The sequence below is a fragment of the Syngnathus typhle genome, linkage group LG22 (genome assembly GCF_033458585.1).
Source record: "Syngnathus typhle isolate RoL2023-S1 ecotype Sweden linkage group LG22, RoL_Styp_1.0, whole genome shotgun sequence".
NCBI classification, from domain to species: Eukaryota; Metazoa; Chordata; class Actinopteri; order Syngnathiformes; family Syngnathidae; genus Syngnathus; species Syngnathus typhle.
In genome coordinates this window covers 3,674,027-3,692,903 of record NC_083759.1, presented here as the reverse complement: position 1 = coordinate 3,692,903, position 18,877 = coordinate 3,674,027, and the positions used below count along the sequence as shown (strand labels likewise).

The 18,877-nt window shown below is 42.1% G+C and overlaps 3 protein-coding genes across 6 annotated transcripts; 2 read left to right on the top strand and 1 right to left on the bottom strand.

Annotated features, from left to right (window-relative positions):
* Window positions 1-62: 62 nt before the first annotated feature.
* On the bottom strand, window positions 63-12,951 carry LOC133146329 (kinesin-like protein KIF3C). Of its 4 annotated transcripts, XR_009711354.1 has the most exons (16): window positions 12,547-12,951; window positions 12,365-12,418; window positions 9,181-11,081; window positions 7,142-7,243; window positions 6,948-7,070; window positions 6,729-6,847; window positions 6,454-6,570; window positions 6,245-6,353; window positions 5,994-6,133; window positions 5,441-5,632; window positions 3,899-3,930; window positions 3,772-3,828; window positions 2,538-2,607; window positions 1,545-1,622; window positions 1,320-1,418; window positions 63-104 (listed from the first exon to the last, which is right to left on the bottom strand). XR_009711354.1 is itself a non-coding variant. In XM_061269943.1 (10 exons), exons 3-10 carry the CDS (start codon window positions 10,585-10,587, stop codon window positions 5,545-5,547), a joined length of 2,205 nt encoding a protein of 734 aa, XP_061125927.1. In that variant the 5' UTR covers window positions 10,588-11,081; window positions 12,365-12,418; window positions 12,547-12,951; the 3' UTR covers window positions 4,045-5,544. The 4 variants fall into 4 exon arrangements, 1 of the variants encoding a protein (XP_061125927.1); XR_009711355.1 differs by lacking the exon at window positions 1,545-1,622 and having other exon boundaries at window positions 76-104; XR_009711353.1 differs by lacking the exons at window positions 63-104; window positions 1,320-1,418; window positions 1,545-1,622; window positions 2,538-2,607 and having other exon boundaries at window positions 3,293-3,828.
* Window positions 825-3,323, top strand: LOC133146332 (toll-like receptor 5). Its single transcript, XM_061269968.1, has 2 exons — window positions 825-1,117; window positions 1,218-3,323. The coding sequence occupies exons 1-2, from the start codon at window positions 1,073-1,075 to the stop codon at window positions 3,108-3,110; spliced, it is 1,938 nt and encodes a 645-aa protein (XP_061125952.1). The 5' UTR covers window positions 825-1,072; the 3' UTR covers window positions 3,111-3,323.
* An 11-nt stretch (window positions 12,952-12,962) lies between the features above and the next one.
* rab10 (RAB10, member RAS oncogene family) lies at window positions 12,963-18,623 on the top strand. Its single transcript, XM_061269973.1, has 6 exons — window positions 12,963-13,649; window positions 15,415-15,475; window positions 16,793-16,931; window positions 17,072-17,161; window positions 17,371-17,472; window positions 17,665-18,623. Exons 1-6 carry the CDS (start codon window positions 13,523-13,525, stop codon window positions 17,749-17,751), a joined length of 606 nt encoding a protein of 201 aa, XP_061125957.1. The 5' UTR covers window positions 12,963-13,522; the 3' UTR covers window positions 17,752-18,623.
* The last annotated feature ends 254 nt before the right edge of the window (window positions 18,624-18,877 follow it).

Sequence of the window (18,877 nt, the reverse complement as noted above, 5' to 3'; positions counted from 1 at the left end):
GATGGCGTCCAGGTTGACACTTCCGTGGGAGCGAGCCATGTTGGTGCAGCCTCCGTGGCGGCTGCCTGCATGCCAGCCCGCCTGTACCGGTGACCGCTGACTGACTGTACAGAAGCATTTTTTGAAAGAAAGTCACTCCTCTTTGCTCCATGTTCCCTCCCATTATTACGATTCCCTTTCTAACCAATTCACACCTACTTCAAACTCAAGATAACTTTGAAAACAGATTACACAGGAAGTCTAAGATTGGAACCCTGAATTGCAGAACCACTATTTATTGAGATTGAAGGTGGCCTTGGGGGAGGACTGGATGTTGCAAGTGTCCTTTTGACTTCCATTGTCCAATCGTTGTGACATTTACCAGCAATGTGTGATCAAATGGCACACAAACCAATCCCAGAAAGTCGCTTTGCAATGATTTAGGAAGATTAAAATACTTAGATTGTCCAGTAAGCATTCCTATATAGTACGAAGTGGAGAGTTTTTTGACATTACTCAATTTGGTGTTGTTTTTCTTCCATCCAAAGTCCATAAGTACTGCTTTTTTTTTTCTTCAGCTGGAACTGCACTATAGTGAGTTGTATTGGTATAAATTAAATCATACCTGTATATTTCCTGTGGCTTTGGTCAAGCAGGGCAAACAATGGAAATGGGGAATCAAAATATTTTTACTTTAATATCTCAATCGAGGGCGTGCTAGAGCCTATTTTAAATTAAATCTGGTAAAAGGCAAACTACACCCTGGTCACCAATCAATGTAAGGGCACAGAGATTTCACATTGACATCATCACTGAGTGGAAACGGAACCCACGCAGAAGTCATATTTGGAAACCAATTTACAATAATAATCGCAACAGAGGACGTCACCAAAGTATTTTACAAAACAAGCGGGAAGTGATCTTTCCCTCCTGTTGCAAACCTGGACTCTGTATTCGGTTCTGCGTCATCTGTGGGTAAATCCAATGTCCATCAACCATCGAGGGAGATAAAAACACAGCAAACAGAGTCTGATCTTGACATTGCCGATGAGCAACTACTTAGACAGGAGCTCATTTTAAGCAGATAAACAACATGAAGATATTTGCATTTTTCCTGGTCATCTTTGTCTTCAAAAAGGTAGGAAATTTTTTTTTAAGAGCTGATTGCTCCTGAAGACTTTAAGCAGAAATGAATTCACCATTTTCATTGCTTGACCTATTCCACTTGAAATTTACAGGTGCCAGGCTGCCTCTCGTCCTGCTCCATAACTGGCTCGGTAGCCAATTGCGCCTTCAAGAACCTACACTGGATTCCTCCCCTTCCTCCCAACATCACCCACCTGTACTTGGAGATGAACCACATCCATGAGATTAACTCCACTTCGTTGTCTGGCCTTGAGATGCTGCAAGTGCTGGACTTGGGTCATCAGTATTCAGCACTAGTGATCCAAAACAACGCATTCATCAGACAAAGACACCTCAGGAAATTGGTGCTGGGCTTCAACGCGGAGCTTCAACTTGAGCCGGAGGCCTTTTTGGGATTATCGAGTTTGCAGAGTCTTTACCTGGATTACTGCTCACTTGATGAATCCATCCTGAAGGAAAACTATCTGAAGCCGCTTTTTTCATTGGAAACTCTTGACCTATTTGGTAACCGGATGAAGAGAATCCAGCCTTCAATGTTTTTTTCCAATATGACTCATCTGAAACATTTGAATCTAAAACTGAATCGTATCAAGAAAATATGTGAGCCTGATCTGGCTGCCTTCCGGGGAAAACAATTTAAATCCTTGAATTTAGACTCCAACAACCTTCAGGCTATGTTCAATGAAAACTTTGATGCACATACTTGTGGGAACCCTTTCAGAGGAATATCTTTTGGAACTCTTGACTTATCCCATAATGGTTTCAGCATAGACGAGTTAAGACTATTTTTCAAAGCTATCGACGGTACTAGGATTTCTTTTCTCAAGCTATCAGGACATATAGGTAAAGGCTTTTCCTTCAGCAATCTTTTAGATATGGATAGAAGCACTTTTGAGGGCCTCAGGAACAGCTCAATCAACATGTTGGATATGTCTAAAAACAGGATATTTGCATTACAACAGGAAGTATTCAATCCACTATCACAAACTGAAGTTATTGATCTCTCTCAAAACCAAGTCAACCAAATCCACAGAAATGCTTTTGAAGGCCAGGAACATTTAAAAAAGCTCAACCTGTCTCATAATTTGCTCGGGGATATCCGTGCTCACAGTTTTGCTCCTCTGAAGAACCTGAAAGTGTTGGACCTCTCTTACAACCATATTGGTATTTTTGGCTACCAATCGTTTAGTGGACTTTTTAGGCTGGAGGTATTAAATCTGACTGGAAACTCTCTCAGGGAGTTTGGCTTCCCCAGCACTCTGCCGAGTTTAAGTTATCTCAATTTGAATGACAATAAATTGACCTTTGCGGCAGTGAACACAATAACAACTTTTGCCCCTAATGTCACATATTTGAACATTCAGAACAACAAAGTAGAAAACCTGCAGGGTGTGTACATCTTTTTGACTCACCTGAAGAAACTCCAGCATCTTGTTTTTGGAGGGAATCCCATCAAGTGGTGCACAATGAATATTCAAGCTTCTGAAAAGAAGCATAGCGCTGTTAAAGTGTTAGATCTTCACAGCAGCAACTTGCAGTTAATTTGGTCTCGAGGCAAATGTCTCGATCTGTTCGAAGGTCTTAACCATTTGGTCGAGCTGAGATTGAGCTCTAACAATTTGCGCTCCCTTCCGAATGGCATCTTCAAAAGTCTCCCCTCCCTTCTGGGAATGGACCTCTCATCCAACCCTTTAACCTATCTCCAGCCTGATGCATTTCCTAAGACCCTCAAATTGCTTAACCTCGCCAACAACTTCATCGCGTCCCCCAACCCGACCCTCTTCCGAACTCTTAGCATCCTCAATTTAAATATGAACCGGTTCCACTGCGATTCAAATCTGATAAACTTCTTGAAGTGGACAAGGGAAACAAATGTCACCTTTTTGAGTCCCGTTGAGGACTTGAGATGTGAATTTCCTATAGCTTTCTATAAAGTATCTCTGTTAGATTACTACACTCATCTTCATGGCACTGGAAGCATTTAACAAGGTTTGAACTGTAATATGGCTTTAGAGGGAATGCAGGCATTTATTCAAGTTGTACACTAGAGGGCAGCAAAGAGCTAATAATCACCAGATCCTTCTCTCAACCGGTTGCGGTCGCTCTGTAACACATGAAGCACTATTTTGTTTTCATTGAGTTCAAGAATAATTGTGCAAGTAGAAAATGTAAACAATTAGTTTTATTTTGAACAACAATATTGTTTTAGTTTGTCTGAATTATTGTGTCAACTATACCACTCATTGCAGAATAACATTGGCATACTGTTCTCAGAGACACTCCTGCTGTTTTAATAAAGCTGTAAGATGGTCATGAGCTTTTAGTGAGCTGTGTCCATTTTAATGCTTTTATAGAACCAAACTGAATTAACTAATATCAATAATAGCATTTTAGCTTAGCTAGATTCACAATTAGCAGCCAGCAATGAACTTTACACAAAGTATAGTATGTTCTAGCATAAGGTTAGCGTTTAATCTAATCACCAACTCGCATTCACTTTTACCACAAGAAAACACGATACAACATAATAAAATAATGTTTAATATATCTAGGATTGCGGTTGGTTTTAATCAATTTCATTACCAAGACATAGTTAAGATAAAATGGGTTATAATAGCAGATTGGCATTGAGGCCTAACATCTTACCAAGCAGAGGCCTTGAAAACAGCTCCTCACGTTGATATACGCATAAACCTTGTTGTCCTATTAATCAAGAAACTCATTAGATAATGATAAAAATGACAATAATTTTCACGGGAGAATGCTCGCTCACCAGACTGTCAGCTTGACCTGATATTAGAGACTCTGTAGCGGAATGAAGGATTACATGTAAATAGCACAGATTTACCAATCATACATTTTATGAAAAAGACACTGAAACCGTAAACACACTTGATGAAATAGCAAAAATACGTGAACGTTTGTGTCACTGTTTTTATTCATGTTTTTTTTTTTTACCCAGACAGATGAGCTCAGCATTACCGGCTTTTGCTATTTTACATCCATTATAGATACAGATTAGACCACGCCCCCTACTCCACTAGCCATTCCTCAATTGACAGGTTACCATGGCGACTGTCTCCGTTTTTCACCTCCTCCAACAGTCATTCCTCACTTCCTGATTGTCTTTGGCTCACTGCTTCCATCCCTCCCCCCAGCCTTTTTTTCCCCCCATCGGTATGTCATTTCCTTCCTCCCCCACACAGCTCTCTCATCGTCATATAATATTTGACAAGGACTTAATTGACACGTGTATTACAAGGTTTATACTGTACACAGAGACAATGTACAAAGACATATTTATTCACATATTTTTTTGTCCTAAATCACATTCACCCTGCCTTTACCATCAACACTAACGTAAATGGTTTCCTCTTACAGATGCATGAAATAGAACAAATGGACAGAAATGTGTCACTCGTGAAAAAAAATCTACCCTGACTAATAGTTTTACTTGACTCACTCTGATATTTAAAATCAAAATTCAGTCATTTACTAATGCAATATTAAGGAGCAAATGTTTGCATTTGCACCACACACGGCACCACAATCATTTCATATCAACAATATTAATTTCCATTCCTCCCTCATTAAAGGTAAACTGCATGGAACCTTCATGAATGGGAAATTGGGTGAAGCCTCAATAGGCCTTGCGACACAAAAGCGGGTCAATTACTTGCTCTGATTGTGATCTCCACTGCAAATGGTTAAAACCAATATTGTATTAGCATAGATCAAAATCTAGTTTAGTCTGTATTTGTTAGCCTTGTTGGAACCCTTATAAGGACACTCACTGAAATACAGATAATTATAAGAGTTCATTATTTTTAGATATAAATATTCTATTTTTGAATAATAATATAGTACGGTACTGGATTTATATAACCTTCAACCTTTTGCCAGTAGTTCTGCCTGAATTTCTATGAAGTCTTGATCTGAAATAAATATGTTAGATCAAATTATTGGTCACATGAAGTGTGTAAAAATGTGTGACTCGACCTATCATTTTTTCTTTCGTTCAATGTTAAGGCATAATTACGCATAGTGACTATCTTTAATTGACCCACTGAATATCTTTTTGCGGTGAATGAAGAAAAATGACACGTGGACATTACTTCCTTGTGGGAATGCATATTCATGACATTTCATTTGAACCCTTAAAGACACAAAAACATTAAATATGTACACTCATATACAGGATAGAAGCCACTTTGGTGACACACAAACACACACACACACACATTTCCGACTGTCTTTGCTCCCTCACATGCAACAAAGGTTAAATTTGTTTCTTTTGATGAGCTTTGTAACTTACCATTTGTTTGTGTTGCTCCAGAGGTGTTGTTGTATGTCGCAAGCACCAAATTCCGCAGCAAAATAAATAACAATAAAAACACACCCTGCTAAAGCTTCAGCATTTCACTGCGCCGATGCAGACATGGCAGTGGTACAAGCCGAAAGGGAAACGTTAGAAGAGGAAGGAGTGAGAGACTTCTGGTTTTGACACCTGCAAAAAAAAAAAAATGGAATGGTTATTTAAAACCCAAATATGTCACCAGAAAAATGACTCGGAATCACAGGTTAACAAGATTATACATGAACAATGAGATTACAGGCTGCTGGAACAGTGATGGGGGTGGTTAATCCCGAATAATTTCATTTAGATGCATTACGTTTAAACCATTGACACGCACCAGATAAGGGCTGAGGAGTAACAAAAACGATATTTCCATGAAGGGCTAATAAATTTAAGTGCATATTAGTTATCTGTTTTTATATACAGTTTAAAAATTAATTAAAAAGACTGTACTATAAAGTATAATACAATCATTTTTAACAAACATATTTTACGTCACTGCTCGATTTACCAGGAGTTAGATTTGTGAACGCCGCTGTCATTGGTAGGAAAGTTGTCCACAGGAAAGCTTTGGTTCAGGTCCCTTAAGCGAGCCAGCGAGGCAGTGTTTGGTGGGTTCATGTCCAGCTCCAGAAACATAATGTTCTCAGCCTAAATACATGCACACACGGTCAATATGAACTTAACTGCACGCTAAAATGACCATTAAATAGCAATTTTGGAAATATCCAATTTTGCTGTTGGAACACATGACAATCTTACCCGGAATCTGTTATTAGCGCCCATTGTTATGGCAACCCTGGCATACTGGCTGATTGGTCTTTTGTATCCAACGGCAGATGTTGGCCTTTTTTTCATCTGCTGGGGTTTGCTATATAGGCGAGGAAGTGGAGACCGAAATCAGAAACCAACGAGGAATAGGTCGTATTACATATGCATGCCGCGTCAATCCGTCTATTTAAAACACTGACCTCTCGGCAGGAACCAGAGGCTGGAATTTCCACTGATCTTCTTCGGCGTCAAAAGTCATTCTGCTCATGATCTTATTCTTCTCCTCTGGAGGGATGAAGTTCTCAATGATTAAATACCTACGCAAGAATGAAGAGAACGAATGTGCCAACGTTAATATCGGGTTTGAAAAACATTGTAAGACTCGAGAGGATATATGTCAGAATGGCATGCTTATTATTGAAATATATGTCACATGGAATTCGGATTATCAAAGGAAGCGACGCTATGTCCTTACTTGAACTTGAGCTCTCGAGTGAGCTCATTTTGTGTTTGCTCCAGCTCCTGACGGCTCCTCACATGCTCGTCATTTACATCCTGGATCTCAGCTTTGATGCACTGGAGCTTGGCGTACAACTATTAAGGAGAGAATCAGAAAGGAAAATATTCAAGTTCCTCCGACAAAATAACCCATGCGTGGGAGGTTCATTGAAGATCCAGGGTTCGAACAGTCTACCTTCTTGAGTTTCTTGGTTTTGGCTTCAACCTCTTGCTGAAGAGAAGTAAAAGTATCCCTCAGCTCCAGCGTCTCGTCGTCCTGGACCATCATCTGCTGCTGCATCTCTCTCTCGTTGCGGAACTGGAAGCATTTGGAGAAAAACAACAATGACAATCTGCAGCCATTCGGGTCCATTCCGCAAAGACACATACCTGCTCGGCAATTTCCTGCCTTTTCATCTCCAGCATCTTCTGCTGCTCATTGGTGTGGTCTATGATGTTCTTTCCGCCGACCAACAGCTTGCTCTCCATTGCCTGGGATAGAGAGAAAAAAAAAGCCAGAGATCAATATTTAAACACATCAAATGCATTTTTAACATCCCCGTGGCTACCTCCTTGAAAATACAATGACACTGCACATCTCAGTTGTTTTTTTAACTGATTTAAAGAAATGGATAGATGTACTCTACATTTAAGGGTACATATTGTGAAAAGATGCCTGTATAGAAATAGTTGCACTGTTGGGCTGATCTTGTGGGTAGCCCCATGATGCCACACTAAGCTAGAACAAGCTGAGCTGTGCTCCAGCATGATGAATTAAACATCGTCTGGGCGCATCAATAAAAACCTCATTAATCTTGCTTCATGACTCATATGCGAACTGTAAAGTCTCTTACGTGTTACTTTTCATCACGTTGTAAATCAAGTCCACATAGCAATACATCCAAATCCATCCAAGGGCGGCCATTTTGTCACTTGCTGTCCACTGAAAATGCCATCACAGTTGCCAGGTCTCAAATGCAAACTAGCAAAAAAAGAAAATGGATCCAAAAGGGGAATTCCGTGTGTTTAAACTGTAAGCAGCCTGTACAGTCTGTGAACTTGCACATACCACACTGTGCCGCTGTCCACTTAATTGCACGAGAAAACACACAAACACTTGTGTAATGGGTACAGTGGAGTCCTTCAGAGAGAAAACTTTTACAGAAAGCTTCTTTGTTTAGTGGGGCTGCCTTTGTCTTCCGTGTGTGCGCTTGTTTCCATCCATCTCGGTGAGGGCAAACAATATTTTTAAAAAAAGCAACTTCCCCTCCTGGACCGACTTTTGGTTTCAGACTTTTATGGTCACACATAAAGTCACCCTCCAAACTTTGCAAAGAGCTTCTCTGGAATGTATTGAAAGGGTGCTGTGCCGTTGTATCATGTTACAGCTATAAAAAGATGTGTGTGTGTGCATGCGTGTCCTTTGTGTTCAACCGCATTCAATGCGTGCCATTAATGGGTCGATTCATGTTCCTCCCTCATGCATGTTCCTTCCTTTTGATAGGCTGCTTATTGTTAGAGGAGAGTACTGTACAGGCTTTGGGTCAGTAATCATTTATGAGTGCCCTGGGATTTTCCGTAAGTGTTTGTCAAAACCGGAGATATTTATCTCCAAAGTATTTAATATTGTAAGCCCACATTGTGTATAAATGGAGCATTCAGTCGTTGTATTTCGTGTATTGTTTAAATTGTCATTATTTCAGGAGTAGACCATCTGCAGGAACACCAAAAGACTCAACACAGCCTCACAAGGTTGCTCCTGACCTACTTTCTATTTTGTTGTCCTGTTGTGTTCAAAGAGACGGGGACTTAATTGCATTGCATTTTGATCTTAACTATAATTGGTTATTTATAGATTCAGCTGCTTCCTGGCCAAAGTGCTCTCAGGACAATTTTCAGTTTGAGAAGAAGCAGGATGCGAGCTACGCTTTGGTATGAGAGATGTTTTATGAAGAACAGATTATTGAACTCGGAATTACTTGTGATTGACAGAAAACAACAAACGTATATTACATGACTAACAAAAACTTCAAGTTTTGGTATCCAGGGATAATGTTTTGAGGGACACTGATGCAAGGCCAGGAAATACTTGACCTCAATCATCTTCTCCCTCAAGGCGAGGGAGAATTTTGCTGATTCCCGTGGCTGACAGCACACAGCACAGCCATCCAGTCAGCATCAAACATGAGAACTTGCACTGTGCAGCGAAATCAGAGAAGATTTGATACGGGTCGACGCTATCAGGCACGCACTGCTCTGAAGGACAACGTGATGGGAAGGAAATGAAACACTCAGGGCGGAATTCTGCGGATCTCATTACACTCCACCCCAGAGGACATTCCCACATGACCTCATATGAGAGAAATGTAGAGAAACTGAAACATTTTTTTCACAATGTTTAAGCTTAATACAGCGATCCAGATTCTCACCTTGTACTTGGCAGTGAGTTGCTCAGTGGCTTCCTGCTCTTTGCGAAGATCTCCCATCATCCTCTCCTTCTCGCCAAGAAGCCTCTGCTTCTCATCAGCCAGGAGTGATCGATCTCCTCTGATGGCCTCCTTCTCCCTCTCCAGACGCTGCTCTTCTCGCTTGACATACTCCTCGGCGTTCTTCTCCACCTCCTCCTCTTCACACTCGGTGTCTTCATCCCCATCTGCATCTGAGCCGTCATCGTCCAGCCGCTCCTTCTTCTGCTTGCTTCTCCACTTCCTGTGGTTGAGCTGAGCTCTGAGGCGAGCAATCTCACTTTGAAATTCTCGGAGGAGGGCGTCTTTGGGGTCCTCGTTGACCCGAGGCTGGTTCTGGATGTTCTTGGCTCGGTTTGCGTAGCGCAGAGTGGTGAGAGTTTCGTCGTAGTGTTGAGGAGCAGGGCCTAGAGTGGCCACCATGACGGTCTTGGCGTTGCCGCCCAGTGAGTCTTGCAAAAGACGGGTCAGCTTCGAGTCCCGGTACGGCACGTGGCCACTGCGGCCATCTGCAAGCGCAGATATCACGTTCCCTAATGCGGACAGAGACAGGTTGATTTTTGCCGCTTCCTTCAGGCGTTCCCCCTGGACGCCTGTCTTGGCCTGCCGCTCACTGCCGGCCAGATCCACCAGGTTGAGGCGCCCCACCCGGATGTGCTTTCTCCCATCCGGACCAGGTTGGCCACACTCCACCGTGATCAGAAATAAGGCGTGGGACCTGGATGAATACTCGTTCATGTCGGTGGCCGCGACAGCCCTGGCTTGGTTTCCCACATTCATCACCTCTTCTATCTCCTTGATGCTCTTGCAGACACAAGAAGTGAGGTCCGGGACATAGACTCCAGTTTCCGGACTCTCTCTAAGCTCCAGTCCCCGGGCGGTGGCGTGGTTGGGATCCATCAGATCACGGATCTCCTCACGATAGATCTCGAGGTAAGACGCCCGGACCAGGTACTGCTTATCAGACTGCGAGCGTGAGATGTGCGTAAAGATATGGTCAAAAGCGTTGGGTATCACACCTCGTTTCTCTGGGTCCAACCACATCCCCTGCATGGTGTAGGTCTTCCCTGTTCCGGTCTGTCCATAAGCAAATATGGTCCCGTTGAACCCAGCTAGCACAGAATCTATGAGAGGCCTGACGCTCTCATCGTACAGATCCCGTTGTTTGGAATTGCCGTCGTAAACGGCATCGAACGTAAACGTTTTCTGGGGTTCACTGTGTGATGCTCGAGGATTCCTGAGGATCACCTGTCCTAGTCGCAGTTCCATCTCCACGATCCCCCCTGAAGGACCGTTGGATTCCTCTTTTCGGTTCAGAGGTCGACATCGAACAACCACCTTAACCGACTCGCTGCTCTTATTCTTTGACATGGCTGGCCTCTTGTTGTTTCAAGTCACACACTGACAATAAATTTAAATACAAACAAAACCTTCCTGCTTACTAGCTTTGGGTCACCATATGTTTTCTTCTCATTAACACAACATTCAGCGCGACATCATGATCATTTCTCCAGCGAGAATAAATAAGCATAGCATGCCATCCTATCGTCTCAATCGCCCGAAAATTAGCATAAATGGTATCAGCTCTCACGCGTTGGCTCGACGCTCCATTGCCGCTACGTGTCCACACTAGAAGGCAAAAAATCCCAGTGTGTCAAAGACAAAAAGACGGCTATGTCGCTCATATCTTCTTTTTACACGCCCAGTGGGATCCACATCCTTCAGTCAGTCCGTTCAATGATGCTCCCGTCTGGTGCTCGGGTGTGGGTCTCCGAGAGACAGATCCCTCCTCCCGCGTATACGCGCACGCCCCCGCACACAACGCATGCACGCGCACAGTCATTCGAGCTGCACGCCCCATATCACTGCGGAGTAGAGCGAAGCACGACGGGATATGTAGTTAATCACCCAGAACCTTGTTCGATGTTTTATTTTATTTATTCATTTATTTATTATACGTGTACTTATTTGTAAAGTTACAAAAGGTGTTATGAATGTAACATTAATCAGTCACAGTAAGTATCCTTACCACAAATTAACACACTAGAATATTGCTGTGTTATTTTGTGGTGTATTTCGAGACTTTTATAAAGGAAAATACGTTGATTTGTCACAAAATTAATGCAGAATGAGGACGCGTACAATTAATAATTCCACCGTGGTGTGGTTAATACGGCTCAACAACGACATCTAGTGACAGAATAGTAGAACACACGCTGGGCTACACCTAACTAATGTTTTGAAAAGAGACAAAAAGACTCGTATTTTTTTCCAGGTACACGTGCAGGTGATGTTTGGGAATTTTTCTTTTAAGAAAGAAAACACCCGCAAGAAATTTGCATTGTGTCAGATGCAAAGCAGAATGTTACAAACAGCATTACTATAAATGTTATTAAAAATGTGTTACAACTAAATAGTATTATGTCATTAACTTCAAGAAAGGATAAAAATAATTCACTGTTACTCATTATGTTTATTTTATTACTAAATAAATATCATGATGGAACTAAGAGTCAAATAAAAACATCCTGTGTCGAAAAGTTTGTTTCTACATTCATTTCCCTCTGCAATCCCACCATGTTCCTGTGTACATTATAAGATCATGTTTGAATAATATAAAAGCAAAGAAACCTATGCAACCTAGTGTACTTGACAGATTTGCCTTCCAGTCTTAAAAATTACCATCTGAGAAACGATGTTTGTTTACCACTGTTATTCAAGCGGTGCGAGATGATCCCCGAGGGCCTGTGCAACTAAGTGAAGAATGTAGTGTGATATGGACAATTTCTGTGTTCAGACATGATTTATCAGTGAGTGCAAGGATCAACTGCGGACTTAGAGTACAGAGTGAAGATAAACACATAGAATAAACGTAAATACCATGTACATTTTGATTAGCATGCTATAGCTGGTCAAATCAAAGCATCTGTGATGCTTGTTATACGAAATAGGATGAATCAAATAGTTCTTTTACTGGGCATACTAGAGAGTTGACATGTTGGTTTTCTTGAGTTAAAACCAATGTGTCAAGTATTTTTTTTACAGTATTAATAGTTTCCACTGCATCTTAATCTCAGACTTTTGTTTTATTGCCACAGCAGCACAGTAACATTAGCTTCTTGGATGAGTTTGTATGGATTTTCTTTACCTGTCATGTCTGTACTTGGCGGCAGTGACATACTCTGCATTCTTGGAGGAGTGTCTGAAGGGGAAGAAGGGGAAAAAGTTCGACACAACGCCAACTCGTGACATGCTAGTGTTATTCTAATAAATGTGTGTGATGCTTGCGTTCAATATCATTGCGTGTAGAGTTTAAACCGGGTGAATTACCTTTTAATTCCGAGAAGGAGTCGTGGGGAAACGCCCGTGAAAGCATAAGTACCTAATTATGACATCACTGGGCCTGACTCACAGCTGGGAGAGTCACCGCATCAGTTTCAAACTTGCCATGAAAAAAATGAATCACACCCAAAGAACGCCGCGGAAACTGGCGGCCATTTTGGGTCGCCGGACATGTTTTCCCAATTGAAATTAACGAGAGGCCGAGCCTAAATGTCGAAGCAACTCGCCCAGTGCCGTTTGCCCTTTCGGTCACTGTAAAACACGCCCACGCTCCATGTTGGCGAAAAGTACCAATCATATTTGAGTATACTCTTGAATGACAGTAGTGTTAGCCAATCCAAAAGGTTTTTAAACGAATTGGGCGGTCGACTATATGTCTGTCATGTAGGGTGTCGCCGTGCTGACTGCTATTCCAGAGACGACGGCGGTCGTCTTACTTTAAGTTCCTAATCTCTCCGGGGAAAACAAAAACCACACCAACTTTGCAGTCAGTGCATTTGCTACACTTTCACCTTGAATTCCCATTCGAAGGTTTCTCGGTTGAGCTGGAAGCTGGGCACTGGAATGACGGGGTGTGCCGAGAATTTGAATTAGCTCGCCGTTAGTATGAAGAAAGAGTGAGTCGGGGTAGAGAGGAGCCATTTTGTCCCGACTGTGTGGGAGAAAAGAAAGTGGAAAAGAGGAATCGCGCGGGACGATCTCACGTTGTCGCTACCTTTTCTCTCGCTTTCAACGGGGAAACAGTTGGACTTTTGGAATATCACTTCTCTGACGCGTTTTATTTTGTGCTGGTATTTAGCCAAGTAGCTTGCCGAAGCTAATCAACAAATCCCAGGTTGCAAACTGTCAAAACCGGGGCAGGTGGTCAGGTTGGCATCGGAACTGGCTTCAGACTCCACATAGGCGTGTTAGATTTGTTTTTTTCTTTTTGTGTGTGTATCGGAGCGGGTACATACAGTTTTCAATGGCTAAGAAGACGTACGACCTGCTATTCAAGCTGCTTCTCATCGGAGATTCGGGCGTGGGAAAGACCTGTGTGCTGTTCCGCTTCTCTGACGATGCCTTCAACACAACCTTCATCTCCACAATTGGTAAGCAACCATAACAAATGCAATATTGTCACGTCGATTTGCTTTTATTGACTCTGACTTGCAGGTCCGCTTGGTTAGCCATCGCGCTGTTAGCCTGCTCTGGACTGCCCAGGCCTGCACTGGTTAGCCGGGAGACAAGTTGTGCAATTTTGGAAACTATTAAACTTAGATAACCCCTGCTCGGGGATATCATAAACACGCCATAAAACTTGTTTTGGTTAAGACTGACTGTTAGGCAATGTATAATTAGGGAAGCTGTCATTTGTGACATTGCAAGCTAACAAGGCTAGTGGGGGCAATCGCCATAAACATTTGAGCTGTCAGTATATTATATAAGCAGAAGAGACATCGTAGCTAATGCTTTATTATTTGCAGCGTATTAATTGCTTAACGTTATATGGACCTCTCTGGATTCCATTAGGTACAGATGACACATATTCATACTAAATTATCTCACGATTATTCCTCGGAATGTATCTCAATGGCAGCTTCTGCTCTAAAGACAGCAATGAATGTTTTATTTAGCATCTATGAATGGTTTTACACTGTTGATGTCACAAAATCTTTCAATATAGAGCTCTTCTTTTTAGAAGGAATGAGGTCATATTAATTTATAATAAAGTACTGGAAAAGTATCTACAGGTTTTGTCCCAATACCAACAATTATACAATTGTCATGCCCATATTAGCCAAAGGTCTGCAATTGTGTGGAGAGTTATTTTTACAGGGAAGAAAACAACATATCAATGAAGGTAATTTCCTTCACCATTAAAAGTCTTACAATTCTAGGAAACTGCAGTCCCCTATCGGTTGGTAGTTGGAGCATCATATTGATGCCTATACAAACAAAAGGATTACAATGGCGGGTGCACCTTGTTTATAGAACCCGGCATCTTTTTTCAAATCTACGCACTGGACTGAAACAGAAATTGGAGTGTAGTGTTTTGTTTAGTTGCATGGCACAGATACAGCGGCACTTCTGAAAATACTCTCAGTGGAAACCCCCCTTCTCTTTAGTAACTCATCCTTATTTCCAGGCCTCTGAATAGCCGTCGGTCTTGTTCGGTAGAGTTTATTTCAGTTTAATTAGATGCGGAACATTGTGCATCCTTTAAAGTGGAGTCTGCACATACTGTAAAGCTTAAACAGTGCGTGGGCATTCTGTTGTTTTATTATTGATGTTGACCTGATCAATATTATCCTGAGCAACCTAAACAGATGCTGTACCATTTTAGTCACTACGAGACCACGTTTTTCCCCTTTGCCCTCGCTCGTGCCTCGGTTTCTCGTATTTGGTCACTTTTAAATTTGCACAACTTTTAGGATGTTTACATTTTGCCTCTTCCTCTACCCCGCTTTTTTGAAACCCAACTATTCCCCTTCCGCCCTCTCTGGGGTGTGCTCAATACTAGGTGAGTCACTCTTTGGCAGCCGCTTGCTTCATTATGGCGTGGCCCGGCCGGCCCCTCAAAGAGCACAGCTGTTTCTTGAACTTGTAAACCGAGCACAATCTTTTTTGCTTTAGCTGAAGTGACAGCTCAGTTCTTCGGACAGGAAAACAACACTTGTGGGCCAAAAGTCATCGGCTGGCCCTCCCGTGGCTTGGCGACCCCTCCAGAAGAATAACACCGACATCCGAAATTGAATTACTTTGCTAAATATTGTGGTCATACAGCGATTATGTCCACGTGTCCAATCTTTGCAAATGTGTGAGTGGCATTTTTGAAATGGGTGGCTAAGTTTCATCAATGTGTTTCTTTTGTAGGAATAGACTTCAAGATCAAAACTGTGGAACTACAAGGAAAGAAGATCAAATTACAGATCTGGTGAGTCACTTATGGCATAGGTGTAAGTAAACATACAATTAGCTTTCTTCCACCAAAATAGAAAGGCCAGGTTTGCGCCACGTTGCTAACATCGGTTAGCCCCCACAATGCTTCTGTTAACTTCACGGATGAACCGCGACTGCGCGTGTCACAGACAGGCGGTATAATTCTATGGCTTGCTTCATGAAAACTTGTCACGCAGAATTAGGCCAAGCTGCTGTAGTTCAGGTCGGGAAGTGAAAATGCAGAACTGTTTTTGACATTTTTATGCTTTGCTTGACCTTTAACATTCCACTTAGAGTGTTGTTTCGGTTCCCCACATCGTTAAATAATGATAATGAATCGATGTATCATCACATGAACATTTTACCGATCCTCTGTCTTTGGATTGGAAAAATAAGGACAATATTTCATATCTCTATATCAAGTCTATTTTCCATCTATATGAATATGCCACACATGTACAGCGGTACTTGGAACACACGACATGGTTTTGTGCGTTGCTAAAATGCACAATTGACATTTCCTGTATGAACAATTCCTTTGACCTCCTTTTAAGAAGGTTGCACTCGTTGGAGACAATATGCCCGTGTTGTCGAGGTAAACCTGAGCACCCACATCTTCCGTTACATGTGTGTGCGGCTACAACAATAGAAAAAAAAAGTCACACAATTATCAGGTTTGTTACGCGACTGCACTTGTCGAAACATGAAAAACGCATCTTTTGAATGACTTTTGGTAATAATGAAAGTCTCCAAAATATGTATTTTATGAGCTAGGATCTTTGCAAGCAGTGATAGATGAATGTTGACAAATTTTCCATCTTTCAGGGGAGCTAGTGTAGACGTGTGGGCAGCCTCTGTGTGTGTGCATGCGAGTTTCAACGTGACTTGTCAGATTACCACAGTGGGGTGAAGACATTATTGGAATGTGAAGCACCATTTATAATTGGTTCTCCTTTTTTTCTCTCATTCTTGACAGGAGTGTTCTTTCTTGCAGGGCATGAAATGAATATGACTATTATCTGCCTCTGGTGTCCAGAGTTATTAAAGTACAATAAAATAAAATAAAATAGGGTGACATATGTGTGTCATAACAATGGCCTTACATAGCGCTTAGAATTTTGTGTATTGAGTTGCTTGCTCTTTGCAGGAAGGAAATGGTTGTACTTGCCACACCTTGTGATTTTTATTTTTTCCACATCACCCCCTCATAGAGCTGTTTACAATTCTATTCATCCATGTTATGTAATGAAGGGTTTCTCTTATCCTAGTTTTTGTTCTTAAGAGTATGTCATTTGAATGTGTGTTTACACAGGGACACAGCAGGGCAGGAACGGTTCCACACCATCACCACCTCCTACTACAGAGGGGCCATGGGCATCATGCTGGTCTATGACATCACCAACGGCAAGAGCTTTGAGAACATCAGCAAATGGTTGCGCAACATTGACGAGGTGAGACTTGCCGTGTTTGAGAAACGTTTTACGCCACCTGCCACAGTTTTTTATGGTCGTCCCTTAACAAATTCTTGCTACCATCTGGGAATTTTTAATGTTCGAAATATTTGAAGTTAACACTATTTTTATGTTTTCAGCATGCAAATGAGGATGTTGAGAGAATGCTACTAGGCAACAAGTGTGACATCGAGGACAAGAGGGTTGTACAAAAAGCCAAGGGGGAGCAGGTAAGCCTTCAATAAGCATGCAAAAAAACACCCCAAATCTGGTTTGAAGGATTTGAATATAGTGAAAGCCACCGCCGGTATTTACGGGAATCACTGCTACCTGATCTGTGCTCCACGCTGAAGATTGACTGAGCCATTTTATTTTTGGACAAGCACCCTTTTGAAGGTCAGCGGTCTTTCTTACTCGCCTCTTCTTGTCGTCAACCCAGATTGCGAAGGAGCACAACATTAGGTTTTTTGAGACCAGCGCCAAGGCCAACATCAACATCGAGAAGGCCTTCCTCACGTTAGCGGAAGACATCCTCAGAAAGGTGTGTATCCTTCGGGGACTTTTGATTTTAATACACTGTGACATTGCTCACTCCACCTCATATTAGTCACAAGAGTGTAACTAGGAAGTAGACTAGCTGTCTAGACTAGCCAAGTGATAAGCCAATAAATTGGCACCAATGCATCAAAAGCACCTTTTGTTGCTCACCGTAATGATGACATGTCTCTTCCAGACGCCTGTAAAGGAGCCCAACAGTGAAAATGTGGACATCAGCAGCGGCAGCGGAGGGACGGGCTGGAAGAGCAAGTGCTGCAGTTGAACAACTCGCACCGACACACGCACACATACACACACACACGCACGTGCACGCACCACACCCTCTCTCTTTCTCTAATGTCTAACTCTCTTACCCTCTAACCCCTCTCATGACTTTTCTTGCACACTCACTCTTATCAGAATTAAACAATAAACCACTTCATTCGTCATTCACCTAACCCACACCCTATCCCTTCGTCTTTTTCCACGCTCCACCTCATGAGCTCCACTCATGTTTCTTGTCGTTTTTGTTTTAAAGATTATTCTGAGGAAAAGAAAAAAAAGTTGAAGACAAGCTCATATTTGTAATATTTCCTTGGCCTGAGCTCAGCTCTCCCTCCCCCCACCCCCCCACAGCGGCCCTTTTTGGACACTCATCGTCTCCCCAAGTGTTTGCTCAATTACAATTGTTACCAAGTGACAGAGGTTGTGGCGAGCTCTTTTTGTAATGCGGGGATTTCTTTTGTCCTGTGCCTTATATGGAAGACAGGGGCGGGGCTGTGTCATGGGCGGAGCCACACCCACCCATTGAAATTACACTTTACTAAATCGTTGTCAGTTTGCGCTCCCCGTGCGGAGTCGAGCTGAGGCAGAAGCGTTTGAATTTCTCCTTCGGCCAAGAGAACGGCATTATATGTCCTGTTTTTCAATGTTTCATTTTTACCTTTATGATTTATTTGACAGATTTTGTTGTTGGTTTTCTTTTCCCAATTGGGGTTACTGTTTGTTTCCTGCATGCAGATTTCTTTGGGTTGGAAGCGTTTCTGTAACATTATGACGTATGCCACTGGGTAACTTTGGGCGGGAGGTTCACAAGTTCTCTTTGGAAATTCAAACAGTTTTGCAGATCCATTAAAATAAGCTTGTTTAAGTTAACTTGTTTGTCTTTAGTGTCGTGTTAGTCTCATGTCTGATTTGACCTTGCAAACATAAATACCAGTCAAACATGACGTGGACTTGCATACTAGTCCAGGAATGCAGATTAACATATCTCTACAATCATTTTCACGATTGCTTTCTAAATTATTCTAATTGGACGAAAATATTCTAACAGCAATAATTCAGTAATAGTTATTGTGGATTAATTTCTTTCAAGCCTGTCACTGACTTTTTCAACCGAACAAGTGTTT

Coding starts and splice junctions, on each gene's coding strand:
- LOC133146332 (XM_061269968.1), top strand. CDS start 1,073: ATGAAGATATTTGCATTTTTCCTGGTCATCTTTGTCTTCAAAAAG. Junction 1,118..1,217: donor TCATCTTTGTCTTCAAAAAG/GTAGGAAATTTT, acceptor TGAAATTTACAG/GTGCCAGGCTGCCTCTCGTC.
- LOC133146329 (XM_061269943.1), bottom strand. CDS start 10,587: ATGTCAAAGAATAAGAGCAGCGAGTCGGTTAAGGTGGTTGTTCGATGT. Junction 7,071..7,141: donor GGCAGGAAATTGCCGAGCAG/GTATGTGTCTTT, acceptor AAATGCTTCCAG/TTCCGCAACGAGAGAGAGAT. Junction 6,134..6,244: donor GCGCTAATAACAGATTCCGG/GTAAGATTGTCA, acceptor GCATGTATTTAG/GCTGAGAACATTATGTTTCT.
- rab10 (XM_061269973.1), top strand. CDS start 13,523: ATGGCTAAGAAGACGTACGACCTGCTATTCAAGCTGCTTCTCATCGGA. Junction 16,932..17,071: donor GGTTGCGCAACATTGACGAG/GTGAGACTTGCC, acceptor TTATGTTTTCAG/CATGCAAATGAGGATGTTGA. Junction 17,473..17,664: donor CGGAAGACATCCTCAGAAAG/GTGTGTATCCTT, acceptor TGTCTCTTCCAG/ACGCCTGTAAAGGAGCCCAA.